Here is a 24,319-nt window from a genome sequence, read left to right on the forward strand (position 1 = left end):
TTTATTCAAACACATCAAAACAAACACAAGTGTTTATTTCCAAGTATAGGATTATTTGCAATCGCCATAATGACTATATGGGTTACTTGGTCTGCAGTGAACATGCTTCCTCTGCCCCCAGCATCTGGTCATCTAGCAATTCTGTAAAGTAACAATTTCAGTATTTTTACATCAATGGTGTTGGTGTGTTTCTCATTGGCATATGGCAGTGCTACAAATCTTTGTGCGAAGTGACTGTACTAACCGATTCTCATTTCAAGATGTCCTTATGATGCTTGCTACAGTGTAGCGGCTCGAGTTAGGCTGGACCCGTTGGCCAGCTACCCTCAGGGTCATTCCACGGTTGATTACATGGTCCACTATTGTAGCTCTGATGTCATCAGCAATTCTATTTCTTACTCTTCCTACCCTTCCTCTCCCCCCTCCTCATCTTCCTCTCCCCCCTCCTCGTCTTCCTCTTGCTCCTCCTTGTCCTTGTCGTCCTCTTCATCCTACTTCTTCACCTCCACGTCCTCTTCCTCGGCCTCCTCTACTTCTCACTCTTTCTGCTCCCTCCATTGTACTTCGCACACACAGCTTACCTGTATTATAGTGCTTAGGCTGATTGCAAAGTGAACTAATTATCTAAAAAAGTTTTCACATGTGAAAGTGTGCCAGACAGTTGGCAAATTAGTGTTAATGATAGCCATACATGTGTATACTTTTGCTAGGAGTGTGTTGGAAATTTGGTAATTGAGTGTTGTGCAGTGAATTGTGCCTACAGTTTTGCAAAGTGTGTGTTACAAAATTGCAAACTGAGTGCAAAGCAGTTTTTGTGCTTTTAGTTTTGCAAACTCAGTGAGTGGTTTTGCTATAAGTCTGAATAGTTTTAGAGATTGTGCTACAGGAATCACAGTTAGGGTTTAAGCATTCAGAAAAAACTGTAAGACGCAGCTCTAACTTTGATAGTGAATGCTCTCTGTTTCCAGTTTGTGGCACACTTTAAGTTTCAGTATCATTCTGTGATTAGTTACCAACTGTCTGGCATCTAAACATGTGCGGCATTTACAAGCGTGCACACTGGGCGACCGTAGCAATGTGCTAGTGACCAAAGTAAGCAACAGGACATTTTTGGTGCACCACACTCTCTGAGACAGATTTGAACCAGCAACCTCAGGTGATCACGCACCAGTCAGTGGGAGAATGTGCATTTTCCCCTGAAACCGACCTGAGGGAGCGACAGGGTTTTCAACCGGTCTCTAGGCCGGTGTGACTAATGCCTAAAGTGGTAGAAGTAGAGCTGACTTTAACCCCTGGAGGGTCTTAGAAAAATGCATACACTATCGGTCTTAGAGCCACAAATCGACCACGCCCAAAAAAGCGCTATAAAAAATTTATATATTAATATTTTTTTCCACTTTAAATAAATAAGATAAGTGGTTTAAAACAACTAAAAGTAAACAGCTTTCTAACAGTTGTTTATAAAAAAGAAAGAAAGAACAAACAGCTGTTGGAGAGGAAAAAATAAAACCTAGTGGATGAATAGTTGGAGCAGATGATTAGAATGTATATCTAAAAGTGATGGTTAAATGGTTACATGGTCTATATTGATTGTATTAAGTATTTGATTATCAGCTGAAAAATCTGTGATCCGTGGCAGTGTCCTATGAAGCTTCCTAGAAATGGAATCAACTTTTCTGGGCTTGGGCTGTTAGGAAATCTGACATCTGGAACCTCCAGGAGATTACCGAGAGTGCCAAACTATTATTGACTTGGTATCAAAGGACAAAACACAGAATTCTGTTCAGTAACACAGACTTTCCAAACACAAGATAGATGATGTTATGCTGGGGATTGCGCTGGACTTTCTGCTCTATCCTGGAGCAACTCTTTATCCCAGTGAGCTGCTCAAACACACACCTGGTACAGGTCATTTCACACTTTGGTAACAGGTGGTTGCGGCCATTTTGATCAGACTGTACAAAGTCTAAGTCTATAATGTACCTTCTGATGACTGGTTTTCACAGTCTCTGTCAGACTGTCATTGGAAACTTGAGGGTCAGCTGAGAGCCAACGAGTTCATGAGAAACCGCTCAGTCTTGGCTACCATCATCAGGAAAACCCAAATGATTTCTTACAGTGTATGTGGCATGGGGCTGAATCAGTGTACCTGTATCAGAGCAGCACACAGGTAGCAGACAGTGAAGGCTATGGTGATAGGTGCCTCCTCTCCTTGTAGCAGAGAGATGGCGTAAAGGAAGACCAGGTGACCGGGTATAACGAGCATCAACAGCACCCGTGCTGACTTTGAGTTGACCCCTGGGAGACAGAAAATGTAAGAAAATAGTGCCTTTTGTTATCAACCACTGATCTGTATCACCAATCTTTTGACTCCAACTTCTAGTCTAAACTTTACTGTGATTGTATGATGTAACATAATATGAGTTATTTTACAAGCTCCACATTGTCAATATTGTCACCACTTATAGTTAATCTGACATCAACAGCTGACTTTTTACACATTCTGCAGACTCTGATTGACATCAGCATATTTGGAAGTCTTATTTGCAGTCAGCTAATAGATCAAGCCCCACATTCACACGAGCTGGCCGTTTGTCTCTGGCTGAAAATGACGATGATGGTGGTGAGACAGTGAGTTTAAAACTATGGTGTGGCGGGGCCTGTTGGGTGGCCCTGGGGCTGTAGCTCTTGGGTTTGGATTTCGTGAAGAGGCTGGCTCTTCCTGGGGTTCAGGCAGGTTGGGGTGGGCTGATTCTGTGTCTAGAATGCTTGATTCCAGCCCCTCATTAGTAGAATTTGTTTTTTACCAATGCCTGTTAGGACATTTAAAGTCAGTTTCCTTAAATCGTTTAAATTTCTGGTTTAGAGAGCTTCCACCGCATGGCAGCATTACCTGAGGAGAAGAAGGTGATGCAGGGATTGGGCCAGTGCTGCCTCATCTTGTAGGGTAGCACCCCTGGGATGCTCCAAAAGTGCAGATAGGTAGAGATCCTGCTGGCCTGGATGGCTACCAAGTTGCCACCCACTCCTATGCATGGGAAGAGAAGGCAAGAGGATGAACGAGCTGAGTCAAAGATGATGTAAACAAAGCAAGAGAAACTACAGGGTGGTTACCAAAGTTCTCTCCCACAAAGAACAGTAAACACAGCTTTAGTGACGCTTAATCTCATTTATTGCTGCCAGCACACAAATTAGGCCAAATAATGACACACTCTTGGCACAGCTGTGATCCGGACAGGGTCTGCAGAGAGACGCGAGCCAGAGCAACGCTAAAGCCTGACCACTCGAGTCACAGTAACTGAAACATAAGAGAGATGAGTACAAAAGAGCACTGCAAAGTGTGGAGACTAGTCGCACATGCACGTGGAACGCCACACAAATAAAACTGTCGGTAAAAATCAGAATGGGACAAATTCTGGCATAAATATTGTGTCAATACTGGTTGAGCATGAACTGTTTGATGAGCCATTTTCTGATTTCTAATGTGCTCCAGGTGGGTTACACAATCAAACTGGAAGATAAGATGCTGGGTGAAATGAATTTGTTCGCCTCTTCAAAGTCGCATTTCGACACAATCAAGGAAAGCTTTTGCAGATCCCGCTGCTTTTCACAGTCCATTTTCATCTGGTGTTGACAGTGATATCTGTGACAACTCGGTTATGTCAAGCACCCTTCCAAGTACTTAGCCCCACAAAAAACAAAACCAAACAAAAAAAAAAGAGAGGCACAGTTGCCATTAGGATAGGGAGAGGGGTGTTTTGTGAGGAAAACATAATGCTGGTTATATTTTGCAAGCCAGAATAGGACATTTAAACCAGATGGGAAATTTAGAAATTATAAGCGTGGCGCAAAGAGCGTACGAATTATGAAACAGCCAGAGGATGGGCAGAATCAAAATGAGAAACAGTGACAGGGAGGATCTGTGGTTATTCAAGGCCCTATGAGCTGTGCCAGCACACTGGCTGTGCATCATTAGTGGTTTACATTGACTTCTCTCCTATACTCATCGGCTCTCTGCACGCATCACCTCACAGCCAAACCACTCGGCCTTAGGGCTGCTTCTTTTTTGCTTCCTCTTCTCTATGTCATGATGCAGTTTTCATTAAGGCAGAAGTTTGACACACATTAAAGATGACGATCAGGTCTCTATAAGCACAGTGTGACGATCTCTCTGCTCGTCCTTATGTTTATTTGACAGGTTTATGGTACACACTGTACTACTGCGTCTCAAAAAATGTATATTTTACAGATTCAGTGCACATAAACAGAAATATTTCACCTTTTTCTTTTAATAGCTCATGAAAAGCAGGAATCCAGTATCTCAGATTTAAGTATGTCAATAAATTACTATTCAAACAGCATAAACACCTTACATCTCTCACCCTTGTTTAGCACATACAGCCGCAATCATTTGGCAAACTTCTGATTTAATGGTTACCCGGATGACGATCATTCACATCCTCCAGGAGAGGATGAACAGTGTTAAAACTGCTACCAAATGGTTCACTGACCATGTTATTACTGTCCTGCCAACTCACCTCACCTAAACTCTAAAAGAATCTTGAAGGTATTGTGAAGAGGAAGATGAAAAACACGCAGGCAGAGCTGAAGGCTGCTGTCAAAATAACACCTCAGCAGTTCCACATGCTGACTGCCTCCGTGCCACGCTACATTTATGCAGTAATTTGTGGTGATGGAGCTCCCAACCAAGTATTAACATCTTAAAGAAACATACATTTCAGAAGCTGGACATTCCTGTACTGTAAATCCTGTTTTTTTATTGATCTGAGGAGATTTTCTAATGATTTTTGGGATGCTTTTTAATGCTGGTAAGTTGGACACATGGGTACTATGGGAACCGATTGGCTTTGGGAACCAACACCAAGTGGCCACTAGATGAACTGCAGTTTTTAGCTTCATTTTTAAATTTTTGTTTGTTTTTTATGCTTGCCTCTAAAAGAGTAGCTTGACTTGCTGCATCTTATTACTCATGTATTTGCATCATTATAATGGCACAATCGAATCAACCACAAATAGTTTGCCAAGTCTACTTAGCTGCTGTTGCAACGCTCGACCTTTTCAAATTTTGTCTGTGGCTGTTTTGTTTGTGATTGTAGCTACTCTGACAGTTGGTTCTTCTTATTCTCTTCTTATTTGACACAACAGCAAAGGTGATGTAGATAAAGTCAGCATCCTCAAAAGTAAACGACCTAAGTAGAAGCTAGTAGTCCCATCAAAAGAGCATTTATTTTATTTTATTGTAAGATAATAGTATTAAGTCAAACAATATGGGAATGAAGAAACTGTAGTTCCTGTCCAGTTATGGCAAGCTCCAACACTGATGTTAAAATGGTTGATTTTAAAGCAGAAATAATATGTTTATAGCCAGGTATAAAAAAACGAAATAAAACAAACAATATTTATACTGTAGGCAGTTATACGGTACCAAGTGCCTGCTAGGTCTTCCCAAATGGTTAGCTGATGACCTAGCATGCTAGTAGGGCTGTTCGATATAACGATATATATCGGGTGACGATATAAAAACGTCTATCGTTTCATTTTACGCTATCGTTTGTTTCGTGGTGTCGGAAAATAAACTGTTTACGGTAATATTTTTTCATTGTTTTGATGGTCACTGTAGTGGCTATATTAATTTCTTAAAGTTCTCTTTTTCTCTTTTAATATAACCACACTACGGACAGACAAGCGCCTGTTTTTATGCGTTGTGGTTAGCAACAACGACGGTAACACCATCGCGTGTCTGCTTGTTTATGTTTCACATAAACCTTTCACAATAAAGCTCAAGATCCTGTTGAGACTTTTCAAAATAAACTGAAAGAGCAGATTATTTACGGATGAGAAGTAAAAAAGAGCCGCCAGGTGCTAAAAAATAAACCTTAGACTCAAACGTTAGAACAGGCTTTTCCCCGCAGCACGCCGTGTAATAAATACTCACAAAGAAAACGGCGGCTGTTACAACTTATGTCTAAAATTGTATAGTTTCATGCATCTGTTAAAACACTCGATTCCAGCTACATGACGCGCAGCTGGAAACACTTCCCGCAAGTCGAGCTGCCCGAGATTCACAGAATTTACAGAAAATGTTACATTTTTGTGATTTATATCGTTATCGGACGATAGATGTCTTATATTGGGATATGAGATTTTGTTCATATTGCACAGCCCTACATGCTAAGCCCTTTTCCAAATATAAAAAAAAACTAGAGTCAAGAAACCAAACTTCAAACTTTAAAACAGTCGTCCACAAACCAGTAGTTGATGTCATGCTGGCTAGGTCCATCTTTTATCTGCAGTCTATAATTTAGAACCATATCCCTGTTTGGCTGCTTCGCTTTCAATAGTTGGTCAAATAGGTGAGAAACTAGATTTATTCTTCACTCTTTTCCATTTTTAAATCACAAAATATTGCATTTTAGGTACAAGTGATTATATTTTGGTAAAAGAAGAACTCTGATTAAGCAAAATAAAACATAGAAATTGAGTTTCCAAAAGATGCACGAAAGCAGTTTGATGCCCTTACATCACGGCTCTGGTGCATAAGGAAAAAGTTGGTTCTTCTCAAATGTTCCAGTGGTTTTAAGGCTTCATTTACAGGACATTTTGGCAGTTCTTCAGGTTTTAGCCCATTAACTTCAAATCATGTGTACTTTAACATTAGGGCTGAACATTTTCCGAAGCATCACATATGATTTTAGACTGGTTTCCCGCTAGCAGCTGGTTTCAGTTCATTTCACAATGGCAATTAACATCCACTTGGAAAAAAAAGGCTCAAGTACTTGAGGAGAGGTCATCATGCATGGTAATTTAGACTGTTCTGAATGCCCCCAATTGGTATTACATAATATGTTCTTAGTGCTTTGGCGGTGAATATAAACAAAATTGTTGCCAAATTCAAAATTTTACTTCAGCAAAGTTCTTGTCCTGCTTCCTGTGTTTAGACAAGATTTTAATATTATGAGAAATATGGCTTCAGTTTTCAAATTAAATAGGATTATGTAGAAAAACACTGAACACTGATATCCAGCCAGTCTGGATGGGTCATCCACCGACCACATTTATATTTTTCTTCCGTGTTTACAGCTTTTTAATGTCAGACGTCAGAGCTGTTAAACACACAAAATAGTAGCGTTTACAGTTTTCTTGGAAGGAAATCAATAAAGAAAAATCCTTTGATCAAGTCAAAGTATTTGGATGGGGATTTTAGATGCACTCAAATCCTGGTAAAATGAAATATTTCAGCCGTGCCCCGAGAGGTGGACTGTGCTGTAAAATCTGTGCTTACTGTGGTGCTCATGCACAACAAACCCGAACATGAGCAGCTATCACTATTTCTAAATCAAATGAGAGTTTGACATTAAATTTTAAGCTCATTTGATTTAACTGCAGCACTTTTTCAAATTTTATTACTATACCCATGTGACACAGATCTCAACTTCCTACAACTTTGAGCTGGCTGACACACAGAAACTCACTGTCATCAACTACCGCACAGGCATTTGTACAGACATGTTCAAGTAATTACATGTGGCACCGTTTCATTTTAGAGACCTGCTTACCATTAATGACAGGAGTGAAGATAGCCATACCCTCGAAGTTGGGATCACTCACTGTCTTGTCCAGTATAAGGCCTCCAAAGCTGGACAGCACAAACACAAAGGCAATCACAACACAGCAATACAACCTATGTACTCATATGCTGTACATACAGCGTGATGCATGATTTCTTAGTTTTGGTCCATATTTGTCACACTTACAGAGTTCACATCATCAAACCAATGTTATTAGACCAACGTAACCCCAGTCAACACAGATGCTGTTTTTAAATGAAAAGCTCTCCAAACCTACTTGCCCTACAGACAAAAGTAACAGCCACTAATTCTAATAAGCAGCTGTGCCACCATTGGCGGTGAGAACTACAAGGAAGCATTTGTGATAACTGGCAGTGACTCGTTCCCATCGTTGTGGAGGAATTTTGGCTCTCTCTTCTTTTGCTTTTAGGATTTGTGTCACTAGACCACTCCAAAACCTTCATTTTGTCCTTTTAAGCCATTCCGAAGTGGAGTTGCTGGTGTGTTTTAGATCATTGTCCTGCTGTATAATTTGAGTGCCCTTGAGCTTCAGGGCACAAACTGATGGCCAGACATTCTTCTTCAGGATTTTCTGGTAGAGAGCAGAATTCATGGTTCCATCATGGGATTGCTTTGCTGCTTCAGTCATCCGAATCCTGAAGCAGCAAAGCAATCCCAGACCGTCACACTACACTTGGTATACCGTTCTTTTTAATTAAATGCTTTGTTAGTTTTATGCCAATCGTAACGGGACTCAAACTTTCCAAAACGTATATTTTTCCAAAAGTCTCAGCGATCATCAAGATGGTTTATGGCAAATGTGAGATGAGCCTTTGTGCTCATGTTTGTCAGCAGTGGTTTTCTCCCTGGAACTTTTTGTCAAGCGTCTTTTTTATTGTTGAGTCATGAATTCTGACCTAAACTAAGACCAGCGGTTCTTTAGATATTGTTCCGGGTTATTTTGTGATCTCCGTGATGAGACGTTGGTCTATTGCACTAGCTTTGGTAGGTCAGCCACTCCTGTGAAAGTTCACCACTGGTCCAAGTGCCCTCCATTTGTGGACAATGGCTCTCACAGTCACCTTCATTCTGTCAAAGTCCCAAAGTCTTAGAAATGGCTTTGTAACCCTTTCCAGACTGCCACTGGATATATGTCATTGATTTTGTTGCTCAGCTGTTTCTTTAGATCAGGACAAGATGTGTTGCTTGTTGAGGTCTTGCAGCTTCTTCACTCCACTTCTGGGAAGATTGGCAGTTAAGTGATGGACATCAAATTGCTGTGGAAATGACCTTATAGTATTTCCCAGATTGATGGGCAGCAACAATAGCTCCTCTCAGATGATTGTTAATGTCTTTCCACTTTGACACATGAATGATCCAGATCTCTATAAAGTTGCTCACACTTTATAGGGCTAAGCAGCAGCCTGTTAATTCTTATAGGAGAAGTAAGAGTAGACTTCATACGTCATAAAAAATACTTTTTAATAGGCCTGTATATGTGCAAGAGCCATAAACACACAAAAAACAAATCTATTCACATATAAAGTGCTGTTTATTATTATTCTAGATTAAGTGTTTGAGTGTCTACCTGCTAATGGACATGGCCACTATTACGGGCTGCCATCCTGAACGGAGAACCTCTCTGATCTGAGGGCTTTGTCGGGCCACCAACACCCAGACCGGGATGAGACAGAGAAAGACCAGACACACCATAGGTGACAGGTACCATATGTCTAAAAAAAGAGAGACAGAGAGACAAAGACATTATACTGAAGGTCTCCAAAGAAAGAAAGAAAAAAAGGAGACAAATCCAGTCAGTTATGGGCATGTCTGCATGGGTATGAAAAATGTTATTCAACACAACATTAAAGGCTTTACAGTTTTATACTACATATACAGTAAGTCTGTGATGTAAATGATACTGGCATTTTATCCCCCCTGTACACATACATGACAACCCTCTCAATTTTTCCGGGAGAATCCCGAATTTCAATGCTCCTCCCGAAAATCTCCTTGAGCCACCACTCTCTCGAATTTCTCCTGATTTTCCACCCAGACAACAGAATCGAAAAACCATATCCCAGAATTCATAGCGCGGCCCAGCCAATTCCAGTTTCCAACAATGGCGGCAGCTACTTAGAGTAATAAGAGTAATATTTAAAACTTTCTGGGTCACAATATAAACTTTTAGCATATTTTCAGGCGAGAATGTAGCTGTGTAAACTTTAAATATCTGAACCGACGAGAACAGCGAACTCCCAGCACATCGTTTTCAAACCCCCGCGGTCTTTCGCTACTCAGGTTAAACATGATATATAACTCACTTAGATAACCTAAAAATGTTATTGTTTGACTTATTTCAGTGTCTTTATTTGTTCCTGAGTAAATCGGTTTGGCTGAGATTGAAGTTATTAGATTAGAATAGATTAAATAAAACTTTATTAAACCCTTGGGAGGGTTGCTCCGGGGTTTTCACACATATGTACATTTACATCACATATGCCAAATAACTAGATGCAGAGGAACACATCTATAATCACCCTTTTTTTGTGTATCAAAATGTCTCAGGGTGTCATTTTGATACACAGTGCACACACACTACAGTGTGTGTTGTGTATACACAGTGCATTCTCACAGTGTGTGTGGAAAAATCTGCCTTTTGCTGCCATCTTCTGGCAGAAAAAAGTCAGTTAAATCTTTCCTTCCAAATTTCAAGGGCACCAAAATACCCTGTATCACTTGTTTTTCACTTGTCACTGGCAGCCACCAGTGCTACCCCTCAGCCTCCCAGCCGAGGGCATCTATGGTATAAATTTGAAAACCTAGGCGATTTCCTTCTTCAGTTATTACACTCACAAGACTATCAGAAAAACTGACCTCTGACCTTGTCCAAGATTTCACCTCATCTAAGATTTTTAGTAGCAGCACCAATGGGATGAATTTAAAAAGCCTGTGTTGCCTCGTTTGAAGCACCGTGCTACGCAGCTCCGGGGCCACAACCGTTATCTCAAACAATAAACTGTGTTAAGGCCGTGGCTTGTAACACAACACCCATTTACTTTCTGAGAGATGTCATTTATTAACAAAAAAAGAAAAAAAAGAAAACATGCAACCAAAACAGATCAAGCACAAAGGCTGGGTCATGAAGGAGAACAAGTGGGTAGAGCTAAGGAGGCGAACAGCCACAAACCAAATACTTCACAGATCACCAGAGGGCGACACCTAGGACATCACATCCAAACAAACACACACAGACATTAACAATAGCAGTGCTAGTGATCTGTAATATTAGAAACTAATTTTATTATTATTATTTAATTTTTTTGTAAATTCTGGATGCTGATCTGGACATACTCCAAAGGTCAATTCTAAGCTGTGTGAAAAATGAAATTTTTAATCCAGCCATAGGTTTGTGAATATAAGGAAAAATACGCACAGTTAAAAGTAAAAAAAAGCCAGGAACTTTAGTGAAACCCAGTGAGCTTGAGATCATATAGTTGCTACTGACATCTCGGCTTTTTCCTCACCTTTATACTCATAGAGCGCGCTGCTGACCCCAGCCAGCAGGGACAGGGTGATCAAATCCCCCAGACTCGCAGCAATGGGAGTGGCCACATTGTCAGGGTTGATTCCCACTTTCCTCGAGCCGATGATCACTCCAATCATCACCAGGCCTGCACAACAGAGTGTGAAGGGACAGAAACACAAAAGACGTGAGACGCTTACACTTTCAATCAACATACGGGGAAAACACAACTGTAGAAAGAAAGAGCCAATTCAGCTTCTTTCATCATGTTTGTGAGACAACAGAATGCTGACGGAAGCTTTTAGCTGGAATTTGTTCGTTTTTCTATATCAACAAAGACAACTGTCAACACGCCAACCTGTCTCACAGAGTGATAGCTGGCCTGGAAAGAGAAAAGAAAAACAAAAGGGTATGAGTAAAAAAACGAATTACAGAGAAACTGAAATGACAGTGTAGAGAGAGACAGTGACGAGGTTTCCCCTGCAGAGCAGAAAATGAAACAAGGACAGTTTTGTTCCTTCACGCATCAGTCCTGCTTAACACCAGAACACTTAAGGTGAGCATGAACTATGGATTATTCGGGGAGTGCATGCTGAGACGGGTAATATAAGGACAGGCGCACAGATGAAAGCTGTTTGATTGAAATTTGTTTCACAACAATGAGAAGCCACCCTAAAACACTGTCAGAATAATAACATTAGCTTGTATAACTGTCAAACTGTTACGTATTGTTTGTTATAGTTACAACGAATCACATTCACACCTAGCAGCTTAAATTAAGACCTTAAAAACGGTAGCATCTGCATGGGTGTGTGTCGTTCTGTCTGTCAACATGACAGCTTGAAAAGTTTTTTGTGAATTCTGAGAAAACCTTGTGGGAGTGTGGAGTGGGGTCATGTTAACAACCTATTAAATCCACCGAGGTCTTCAAAGTCAACTTTATTTATTGGTTGAAAATTGGCAAAAAGCCTTATAGCATAGAAACTATGATTATTACACGTGTGGTGTGTATTGCCCACATATAGAAAGTCCTGTATAAAGATTAAAATATCATGACACATTTGACCTCTGACCTCAAGTTCAACAGATTGATCTGAAGGTCAAAGTGATAATAAAGCTATATAGAGCTATTTAGAACTATGTATCTTACATCCAATCAGAAAGTTCCTCTGTCAGGAGGTACTGATGGTGCCTTTTTTATGTGTCTAGTTTGACTATCATAACATCATGAAGAATGTGAGTACAGCTGGTACTCTGGAGTGAATGCTTCATCTGGTTCTTCTAGTTACAGCTTCCGATTTGACCCCTGACCCCTAAACGAAACTGTATGCTTGGGTGACTATATGCTAGAATAACTGACTGTTATTCGAATTTCCAAATAAAGAACATCCCCGCAGCTTACTTACCTAAAGACAGAGCAGCTACAAAGGCGGTGGTGATACTGCTGGCGCACAGGACAGCTGCTTGTTCCAGTTCAATGCCTCCTCTGGAAATCGCCCCTAAACAAATTGCTGCCACTGCGGCGAGGAATCCTACCACTGTGGCCTGGACCTGCCGAAACAGGACAGAGCACAGCAGCGTCAGGCCCCGGCTACAGTAGGATAGTGAATTTAACATTCAGAACACTGACGGACAGATGTTGGAAGCAGCAATTTTTATGAGTGAATATTTTTTGGCACATTTTTCTCCGAAAAATGGCTTCAGGAATCGTTTAGCCTAAAAAACTGAAGTGGAGTGAGTTTGTACTTAAACACAATGCAGAGAGCAAACTGAAGACAGGAGTCCTGAACTTCTGAACAGTGACAGTCCAGCCCATTATTTACTCTTTTCATATTTTGGGTGTAAATTTCTCCCCGGCATACCTTACCTGAATAAGTGCCAGATTGCTGCACACCATGGTCCATTGTTTATCAGGGTCATCCATTTGGCCTGTGTTAGCCTGCAAACATGGAGTCATGATTCATATGTTGAGGCAAAGGCTCTCACTCAAATAACACAGGTCTGAAAGAAGAAAGTTTTTTGTTAAGAGATATATATATATACATATATATATATATATATATATATATATATGGCAGCCTGTTCTAACGTTTGGGTTTGTGGTTTATTGTTAGCACCTGACAACTTTTTGCTTCTTATTCATAAACTCTCTCCATACTCTTTCACATGATACTTGCGTTGATGGCAGAAGAGGCTTGTAGTTTTTGGTGACTGGCAGAGACCAATTTGCGGCATAATTCCATAGGCAATGAAAAATATCTTGCAGTAAACAGTGTGTTTTGCAACAGCATGACATAAATGATAGAGTATAATATGAAAAGGTAGATGTTTTAATATCATCATCCAATGTATCCATCGTAGCCCTATTGGTAAGTGTGTGTTTCTAAAGCAGGGGTGTCCAACTCCAGGCCTCAAGGGCCGCTGTCCTGCAGGTTTTCATTTTATTTCATTTCATTTATTTATTTATTTCACACTTGGTAAAACAGATCAAACAAACCAACCACACTTTCTATCAACAAAGCACTACAACCATGTGTGAAAAGGAGCAGGAAGAAGAAAATATTCTTATTAAACCCTGCCAGGCCTCATTACCAGGCCTCTCGTGAACTTCAAGACATGTTGAGGAGGTAATTTAGCCATTTAAATCAGCTGTGTTGGGTCAAAGACACATCTAAAACCTGCAGGACACCGGCTGTTGAGGCCTGGAGTTGGACACCCCAGTTCTAAAGCCTCTCCACCAGAGGCCTGGGAGTTTGAGGGTCCTGTGCAGTGTCTCGTTGTTCCTAGGACTGCACTATTCTAGACAGAAACCTCTGAGTTGTGCAAAGAATCTGATGGAAGCACTCTTCCAGTTTGGGGGGTTACAGCTCCTAATGCTCCTATTACCACTGGGACCACTTTCGACTTTACCCTCTACGTCTGCCCCAGTAACTCCTTCAGCCCCTCTACTCCTCTATTGTTGCTGTGTGCTGGGATTGCCACATTTATCACAACTGCCGTCTTCTGCTGCTTGTCAAGCATCACTATATCCATCTCGTTCGCCAGGAGCTGCTGGTCCATCCAGAACTCAAAAGTCCAACATGACCTTACTCATATTGTTCTCAACCACCTTTGGTGGTGTCTCCCATCAGGAGTTGGGGACTTTTATTTCATTTATGGTACAATTATTTCTGTACACTGTCCCAATCACTACACTACAATTGGCTACAACCTTCTATTGTGTGTTGGATGTCTCTGGGTCCACATTGCACAATCTGGAACTTGGGTCCAGCTGTGTGTGTGACTCCTGCCTCAATGGATCTGGTCCTTAGGACTTGTTCTGTGCTGTCCTTTAAGATAGCCTTTTCTAGCCATTGATAGGACTTTTTAATGTTAGCCATGGTGCATCCTAGGCAGGGTCATTCATGATGGTTCCTCCTCCTTTACCTCACCAACTTCTGTCTTTAGCTGCTTGAAGCTTTCTTGTAGCAGCTCATCTAACATGTTCTGGATTATGGCTCTGACTCTCTCTCTCATCGTTGTTCGTAAAGCCTTAGGGCGCTGGACTTTGGGTGGAAACATCTATAAGTTATAAGGATTCTTTGTTTGGATTTGGCATCTACTTCCTCCTGTGGCTAGCTCATTAGTGTGACTGCTGATTAAGCATTCACAGTACTGAGATCCGAATCTTTCTTTAAACACAATTCAACACCATTACCACACGCACACACACACACACAGCAGATATTCTTCAAATATTCTAGTTTTTCATTTGCGGTTCTTCAGTTGAGACATTTAAAATGAGTCTTTTTTTTTCAAGGGATTTAAAGAATATGAGCTTTCAATATCCATTCAGATTTTTTCAACCTCTTTTTCTAATGTACATTTAAAAGCTATTCAGCTACTTTCCAACCTTGAAACTTCTTCTGTGTGAACAGCTTTCAGCAGTTCTGCACTTTGGCTTTCGGGTGAATAATTATGTGTATTTCCGCTCATTCAACAGTTTTTTCACCAAAGATTCAGCAATCATAAAAATTCACCTCAAATCACTCAACTGTCAGCATTCACACTGCACTAACATTTCTATGCTTCACTTTATTAGTACCATTTGTTGGCACAGAAGTCTCACAGAAGTTTAGGGGAGAAGCTACATGGTTCCAAAGGCACCATTCACAACATATTTTGATAATAAATGTTCTGCTCATCTTCTGAAGCTTACACCACTACCTAAATCTCAGAAATGCTCGTTTATTATGATACTGAGGTGAATCATATACAGTGGCTTGCAAAAGTATTCGGCCCTCTTTGAACTTTTCCACATTTTGTCACATTACAGCCACAAACATGAATCAATTTTATTGGAATTCCACGTGAAAGGCCAACACAAAGTGGTGGACACGTGAGAAGTGGAATGAAAATCATACATGATTCCGAACATTTTTTACAAATAAATAACTGCAAAGTGGGGTGTGCGTAATTATTCAGCCCCCTGAGTCAATACTTTGTAGAACCACCTTTTGCTGCAATTACAGCTGCCAGTCTTTTAGGGTCTGTCTCTACCAGCTTTGCACATCTAGAGACTGAAATCCTTGCCCATTCTTCTTTGCAAAACAGCTCCAGCTCAGTCAGATTAGATGGACAGCGTTTGTGAACAGCAGTTGTCAGATCTTGCCACAGATTCTCGACACCAGACAGGTCAGGGATAAAGTTATTGAGAAATTTAAAGCAGGCTTAGGCTACAAGATTTCCCAAGCCTTGAACATCCCACGGAGCACTGTTCAAGCCATCATTCAGAAATGGAAGGAGTATGGCACAACTGTGAACCTACCAAGACAAGGCCATCCACCTAAACTCACAGGCTGAACAAGGAGAGCGCTGATCAGACATGCAGCCAAGAGGCCCATGGTGACTCTGGACGAGCTGCAGAGATCTACAGCTCAGGTGGGGGAATCTGTCCATAGGACAACTATTAGTTGTGCACTGCACAAAGTTGGCCTTTATGGAAGAGTGGCAAGAAGAAAGCCATTGTTAACAGCAAACCATAAAAAGTCCCGTTTGCAGTTTGCCACAAGCCATGTGGGGGACACAGCAAACATGTGGAAGAAGGTGCTCTGGTCAGATGAGACCAAAATGGAACTTTTTGGCCAAAATGCAAAACGCTGTGTGGCAGAAAACTAACACTGCACATCACTCTGAACACACCATCCCCACTGTCAAATATGGTGCATCATGCTCTGGGGGTGCTTCTCTTCAGCAGGGACAGGGAAGCTGGTCAGAGTTGATGGGAAGATGGATGGAGCCAAATACAGGGCAATCTTGGAAGAAAACCTCTTGGAGTCTGCAAAAGACTTGAGACTGGGGCGGAGGTTCACCTTCCATCAGGACAACGACCCTAAACATAAAGCCAGGGCAACAATGGAATGGTTTAAAACAAAACATATCCATGTGTTAGAACGGCCCAGTCAGATCTAAATCCAATCGAGAATCTGTGGCAAGATCTGAAAACTGCTGTTCACAAATGCTGTCCATCTAATCTGACTGAGCTGGAGCTGTTTTGCAAAGAAGAATGGGCAAGAATTTCAGTCTCTAGATGTGCAAAGCTGGTAGAGACAGACCCTAAAAGACTGGCAGCTGTAATTTCAGCAAAAGGTGGTTCTACAAAGTATTGACTCAGCGGGCTGAATAATTACGCACACCCCGCTTTGCAGTTATTTATTTGTAAAAAATGTTTGGAATCATGTATGATTTTCATTCCACTTCTCACGTGTCCACCACTTTGTGTTGGCCTTTCACGTGGAATTCCAATAAAATTGATTCATGTTTGTGGCTGTAATGTGACAAAATGTGGGAAAGTTCAAGGGGGCCGAATACTTTTGCAAGCCACTGTAGATGTTATAGAGGCATTGTATTTCTGAGGAGCTACTCTGAGCTAGAGGATGAGGGGATTATGAGGTTAAATGTTCAATTCGATTTATGCTCATACCACAGATAACATAAGATAATTTATAACATAACCCTTAGACTTTCTTACAGCGGTAGAGAGGCGAGCAGCCAAGGTCATCTCCAGGTTTCCTTTGAGTCCAACCAGAGCTGGAACCAGGATGAAAACTTCTGTGATCACCTTAAACACCTCCCAGTGCTGGAACACACACATTGTGTAATGAGATACTGAATAAACAATTACAGAGCAGTGCAAAAAATACAAAACCAAAGCAAACATTCCTACTAATTATGCCTGACATATTCCCATTATAAAAACAACTGCACCTGATTAAACTTCTTTATGGAATTACGAAAGACAATCAGATATTCTAGACTAACCCAGTAGCCTACTTTCTGTTTCCACTCCTTTGAGCATTCGCCGCCACGCCATACCGTGCAGCTTCACTGGGTTTAGAACACGTGCAGTTCACAGAGTCCGCCTCATGATGGTTTAGATCTTTAAATAAATGCGATTATACAAGAACACAGCTACAAAGAGCAGAATGATGTGAAGATGTGACAGCCACGTAGGGAGGGAAGGAAGGAAGAGTGGAGGGGACTGACAAAGTAGGTCAGTAAAAGTTTGATAAGACGTTTTGTTAAATAGGTGACGTAGTCAATTATAAAATATAATATAACAGGAGCTAGATATAATATATTATTTATTGCTAGCATGTTTAAAAAAACAGCTTGTGCTCAGTGAAGACTCTATTGTTTTATAGCAAATACATCCTTGTGTGAACTTCAAAAGATTAATTTCTGCAACAAATATAGCTCCCGTCAGAGGGGAGAAATAACCTATGCAGGTGTACAACCACCTACATGAGCTTCTTAACTAGCTGACTCAGCTGATCCTGGATGGCATGTTGAAGAAAACAGAGAAGTTATAGAATTTCTCTTTCTTGCTTTTAAACTTCAGATGTACTCGGAGCCACAGTGTGGGAACCATGAAACTATAAATCTTTAGCTCATATATATATAGTGGGGATCGCATTCCTATAATAAACCTTGCAGAGCCTAAAGTCAACTTGAATTCAGAGTTACATGGAGCCAACAGATTCTAAATTGGCAGCAAGGAGTATGATTAAGCTTGAATGGTTGTCTCTCTGTGGTACGAGGCTTTTACAGAGGACTGGGTTCAAAGGACAGAGCACAATAAGCACAAAAAATATCCAGAAGTTTATTTTAATTCTTTCTTCTCAGACGCAACATCCAAACCAATCGGTCCCCATCACATCTTAAATAACTTATAGTACCACAATATTCTAATACAGCACTTTTCCTCCAATTCTACTTTTAGAAACTCTGAGAACCAAAAGTAAACCTGCAGTCTGAGAGCAGAGATTTCAGCTTTCAGGCCTCGATTCTGTGGAACTAGCTCCTCGTTTGGATTCAGGAGACAGACACCTACTCTACTTTTAAGATTAGGCTTCAAACCTTCCTTTTAGAAAATGCTTATATAGCTTATATCTTTCTATTCTTTCCTTTATCCTCTTCTCTTTCTCCTCACTCCCAACAGGTACCAGCAGAGGTCTGCCCCTCCCTGAGCCTGGTTCTGCCAGAGTTTTCTTTCTGTTAAAAGGGAGTTTTTCTTTCCTGCTGTTGCCAAGTACTTGATCAAAGGGGTCGTCTGAATGTTGGGGTTTCGGGATTTGTGAGTAATAACCTAGTGCCTATTAGGTTTATTATTGCAGGATTTTGATATGTGTTGTCAGTATTTACAAAGAAAGCGCAGTGACAAGACTTAATATAAGAATGAATTTAACCTTTATTTGACTGACCCTGTTCTAGCAGAGCTTTTTTTTTTTTTTATATTCCTCTGAATTCTCTGGCTGTCATATCAAATGTCAGAAACCCAGTTCCACTGGAAGTTATGCATGTCCATCACTGCCTCTGACTTGTTTCATAAGTGATGAAGTATGTTTATGACATGCCTTCTTCACACTTTGTCATTTCGGTACAGGTCAATCTAAATACCATGCCCTTTCCATTCTTAAAGGTTATGAATCATTTCCATGATGTTCTGAACCCTACAAATGGAGCTACATATTGATGAGCAGTAATTCATTATCTCTCCTGTTTCCAACACCTGGAACACAAATATTAATTAACCCATCAGTTACTGATTACTGTGTGCCAGTTAGCTAGCTTAGTTAACCAGAGCCAGTGGTTTGTCACATACAAGAACGACCCGAACACATTTTAAAATGTTTTTTAACCATTATGAACGTGCTAACTATTGCTCTTTTAAATATTCTGCACTCTCTAGTGTTTGCAACCAATTGGATCATTTCTGCCTCCTGACCTATTTAAACAGTAGTGAACAGGTGATGAAGGTGAATGGATCCAAACAAGGGAATAAGAGAACTGAATGTCAGTCTTGTCAATGGTAGAGGAGTGTGTGTGCTGGTGTGAGTGCATCTCTATTCATACCAATTCCTCTCAGGTTCTGGATTGCTAAATCTGGCTGACGTCTGTCATACACAGAGGCTATCTTGGGACATGTCCCACTTCTGCTATAATACTGCTGCTTGACTGTGAGTGCGAGTGTGATGGGACAAAAGCCAACATAAGCCAGCTCAGTGCTACTGTAGACTTCCAGGGACTTTCTAATGTTGGTGCTGTCGCTGACTGATTCAGGTACTTCAGACACACAAAAATGATATTTTCAGAAAATTTTACACTCAAGAAGAATTCAGTATTTTATGCTCGGTCTATAATAACAGGTTTTTCCTTTACTAACAGTATCTCTGTGTAACAAATACACTTCTTTTAGCCAATTACAAGCCAGGTCTCAAGCCAAATATTTGCTGGGGATTTGTAATGTGTTAAGTTTGCTTCATTACATTAAAAGTCTGGTTGCTCATGTTTTGTTATTAATGTTGTACTCTATAGTTTTTCTGGTCCCCTCACCACTGTGACCATTAATGACAAACTGGGTTTTAAAAACAATAGTGACATTTTAAAAAGTACAGTCTGTATTTTTAAAGAGCCCGCAGTGACAAAAAGGAGGAAGCTCAGGTGTGGGTTTTTTTTGTGACCGATTCTGTTGCACATGTATTTCTGGGGGTATTATTATGAACTATCTGCAGTGTTGGGGAGTAATGGAATACATGTACCGGCGTTACGTATTTAAAATACAAAATATGAGTAACTGTATTACATTACAGTTACTGTTTAAAAAGGTGGTATTCAGATTACAGTTACTTTGTAATCTGATGTATCTAATCTTATTATAAAATCTAAATCATCCACCAGTCACCTTGACCCTCTTCCCACTCTGTTAGTTAAAGCCTGTCTTCCCTCGTTAGCTCCTCTCATAACCAGTATTATCCATTCCTCCCTGAACACTGGAATCGTTCCTGAATCACTGAAAAAGGCTTCTGTTATTCCAACTCTCAAAAAGCCTGGTGCAGACCCCAATAACTTTGATAATCTTCGCCCTATATCAAATCTCCCCTTTATTTCAAAAATTGTTGAAAAAGTTGTTGCCTTTCAGCTTCACTTACACCTCAATAACCATAATCTCTATGAACAATTTCAATCTGGTTTACGCCCCAATCATTTCACAGAAACAGCTTTGTTAAGGATTACTAATGACCTTCTGATGGCGGCTGATTCTGGTCTCCTATCCATCCTCATCCTTCTTGATCTTAGTGCGGTGTTTGATACCATTTCTCACAATATTCTCCTGAACCGGTTAGCATCCATTGGCATTAGTCATACCCCCCTTGCCTAGTTCACCTCCTATCTCTCAGACCGCACTCAGTTTATCCAATTTAAATCCCATTCTTCAAGTCTCCATCCTGTTTCTGCTGGTGTGCCCCAGGGTTCAGTATTAGGGCCCCTTTTATTCATTATTTACATGCTCCATCTTGGTCATATATTCCGAAAATATAATATACATTTTCACTGTTATGCCGATGACACCCAGCTCTACATTTCTTCTAACCCCAATTCATCCCTCCCACCTCCCTCCCTCTCAAACTGTCTTATCGAGATTAGATCCTGGTTCTCCTCCAATTTTCTTAAACTAAGTAATAAAACTGAAGTTTTACTCATTGGCACAGCCTCTATCTTAACCAAATCCCAAGTTTTCCCATTAACATTGAACGTTCCCCCACCCTTCCCTTCCCTCAGGTTAAGAGTTTGGGTGTCATACTTGATAATACTCTCTCATTCCAGTCCCACATTAATTACATAACCCGGTCTGCATACTTCCACTTACGTAATATTAACCAACTCCGCCCCTTCCTTACTTCCCTTAAATTCAGGGAATTTAAAATAGAAAGTAGCTCGTCCACAGAAGGACTGGTAGCTCCCCTTACGATAAGGGCTCAGATCGCGCGAACAGGTGTGGGATTAGAGCTCTGGGTAGCTCCCCAACTGGGTCTAGACTGGGTCTAGAGAGTATTTTAAATTCAGGGAATTTAAAATAGAAAGTAGCTCGTCCACAGAAGGACTGGTAGCTCCCCTTACGATAAGGGTTCAGATCGCGCGAACAGGTGTGAAATGTGTGTGTTTAGTTAGTTTGTTTGTTTGCTTGTTTTAATCAATTTTAAATCATGCTTTTTATTTGTTTTTGTTTCTAATGTCTCTGTAAAGCACTTTGAATCACCTTGTTGTTGAATTGTGCTATACAAATAAATTTGCCTTGCCTTGCCTTGCCTTCCCATGCTGCTGCCATCCTTGTCCATAGTCTTATTACGTCCCGCATTGATTACTGCAATTCCCTCTTATTTGGTCTCCCTAAAAGGTCCCTTCACAAACTCCAACTTCTTCAAAATTCTGCAGCTCGTGTCATAACTCGAACTCCGTCAAGAGCTCATATTACCCCAGTTCTTCAGCAGCTTCACTGGTTGCCCATAGAAGCCAGGATAAACTTTAAAATCGTACTTCTCACGTACAAGTATATCCATAAATCTGCTCCTTCCTATTTGTGTGACCTGCTCCATATCACCAGTGTTTCCCGCCCTCTCCGATCCTCATCTGCTATTCATCTTACTGTTCCGTCCGCACGTCTTACCACTATGGGGAACAGAGCCTTCAGTCGCTCTGCTCCTCGGCTCTGGAACTCTCTTCCTCCAGCCATAAGAAATATGGACTCTCTTCCCGCATTTAAGTCACAGCTCAAAACACATCTGTTCAAACTGGCTTATTCGCTTTGGTGCTGATTTTACCTGTTGTCAAGTTCTGCTTTGCAATTTTAACTTATTTTATGACTATTGCTTCTTTTATTAATGTTGTTCTTTTGTAAGGTGACCTTGGGTTTTTGAAAGGCGCCCTCAAATAAAATGTATTATTATTATTATTATTATTATTATTTGTTGAAATGAATGGATTACACGGCGGTCTTTTCCTGTTTCATATGTTAGACTATGCTCTTTCTATTTTTGGTAATTCCACGCCGGTGGAAACCCAAACAAAACACCAATTAAGAGGTTCTAATGCCTGTGTGTCAATCTCATGGCCCATGTCACCCCTACTTGCAGCCCGCATAATGACGTGAAGGAATATTTAAAAAAAATATTATTAAAAAAATATTTAATATGAAGGCAATAGGCAGAGTGTTACAGGCATCGCCCTAAAGAATGTAGCCTCATGGGCAGTGTAGTCCGTGCTGCAGGGAGAATGGACTGCCATACCAGTTATGTGTCTGGATCAGGTGACCCTGAACCATTCTTTATTTATGCTGCAAAATGCTGGTGATGCAAAGTTGGTACGTTCCAAGTCTGAACATAGAATGACTGAGGGGAATTCCCATAACAGTACAGAATACCAGGGATGGACATATGACAGGGCAGTGAATACACTGGAGGGTTACCTAGGTAACCAGAACTACTACCCATCAGCTTCAAAGCAATGGATGAGGAACACTTCAACTGTGACAAGGTTTTTTACTTTTAAGGAGCTTGGAAAGAAAAGTGACTGGCCTTCTTTAAGTTTCTTGAAGATGTTTCACCTCTCATCATTAAATTACTATGACCTGGATGACATAAGCCCTTTACTTTTGTTTTTACCTTTTTAAGTAAAGAACTTTGTGACAATTTCAAGGGAGATGCAGTGTATATACAAAGTCATCTCCCTCTCTGGCCTTCTTTTTCTCTCTCTCATCTCCAAACCACTTATTGAATTAACTGTTCAATGCAATCCCAAGGCTCTCGTCTCTCTCTCTGGTCTAAATCTGATTTAGAAAGCTCAGAAAGGTGGATGTAACACAAGACTCCATCTGTTAATCAGAAAAAAGCACTGTCAACAGTGAACCGGCAGAGCTGTGCACACATGTGCAATCACAACACACGCATTTCTTGTTTAACCAGTTCAGGGTTTTTCTTTTAAGGCTCTCAACAACACGGACTGAGTTCAGAAAGCAGGTCAAGTCACAAAAAAGGTAGCTGAGACAAATATCTTATATTTAACTAAGGCCAGCATTAGTCTGAACTAATTCAAGCTTGTGAATACCTGAGGGGCAGGAAAACAAAAAGGTCTTTTTCTCCGACTAGACCGTTTATCTATTCTTCATAGCAACAGCTGTCAATACGTGTCTGTACTCGGTATGCAAATACCCACCCACCTTTCCACAACATCCCACAATCAGAATCTATAAGTGAGGTCAGTCCATTTCTCCCAAACATCCATTAACAGGACTGGGTCTCAAATTTCACTGCTTGTTTTTCAGCACTGGGAATCGAAATTAGTGAAGTAGGGAGCTTGCTCAAATATTCTTTGATCTCTTTGATATTCAAAAGTTATTCCACCTACTCCAATACAACACCACTTTCAGGTTAACCTACGAAAGATCACCTCTTTATAGAAAGAGGGAAGTATGACGTGAAGGTGGTGCCCTTGAGCAACAATCATGACACGATAATCAAAATACTTCCGATGGTACCCAACTCTACACATCTATTCACATTATTCTTGGATAATTACTTGTATAAGGTCCATAACGATACCCGCGGAGACCATTCCAAGTCCTGATATGAGGTATGGTACGATAACCTGCGCCCCAATGAGCCAAGAGCTCTCTGGTAGGAAACCATGTTCTGATCGAGTCAGCTTCCAGGTCACGCCACGTAACTTCTTGCCTTGGTAGCGTAGCTCCAACTCCAGACGAGTCACAACCATGTTGTACAGGAGATTAATCAAAGCACTTAGTTTGATGTTTAGTTATCCCATGGTAAGTGTAACTTCATTCCAAAGGAAAAAAAAAACTCTGATTAAAAATAAAAAAGGTCTGAGG

General features: G+C 40.7%; 1 protein-coding gene across 1 annotated transcript in view; it reads right to left on the reverse strand.

Moving 5' to 3' along the window:
- LOC146550498 (solute carrier family 41 member 1-like) overlaps nucleotides 1-24,319 on the reverse strand; it is a 39,620-nt gene that overhangs the window by 6,126 nt on the left and 9,175 nt on the right. Inside the window, exons 3-10 of the mRNA XM_085259054.1 lie at nucleotides 17,126-17,233; nucleotides 12,983-13,054; nucleotides 12,522-12,666; nucleotides 11,117-11,263; nucleotides 9,178-9,322; nucleotides 7,578-7,657; nucleotides 2,894-3,028; nucleotides 2,150-2,298 (exon numbers count right to left, since the gene is read on the reverse strand). Of these exons, the coding sequence (XP_085115180.1) occupies nucleotides 2,150-2,298; nucleotides 2,894-3,028; nucleotides 7,578-7,657; nucleotides 9,178-9,322; nucleotides 11,117-11,263; nucleotides 12,522-12,666; nucleotides 12,983-13,054; nucleotides 17,126-17,233 (981 nt within the window). The remainder of the gene's footprint in view (nucleotides 1-2,149; nucleotides 2,299-2,893; nucleotides 3,029-7,577; nucleotides 7,658-9,177; nucleotides 9,323-11,116; nucleotides 11,264-12,521; nucleotides 12,667-12,982; nucleotides 13,055-17,125; nucleotides 17,234-24,319) is intronic.

This window comes from Mchenga conophoros, linkage group LG20, assembly GCF_057382185.1.
Source record: "Mchenga conophoros isolate Kocher_MC1m ecotype Shallow Benthic linkage group LG20, M_conophoros_male_GT1.1, whole genome shotgun sequence".
In the NCBI taxonomy this organism is placed as follows: Eukaryota; Metazoa; Chordata; class Actinopteri; order Cichliformes; family Cichlidae; genus Mchenga; species Mchenga conophoros.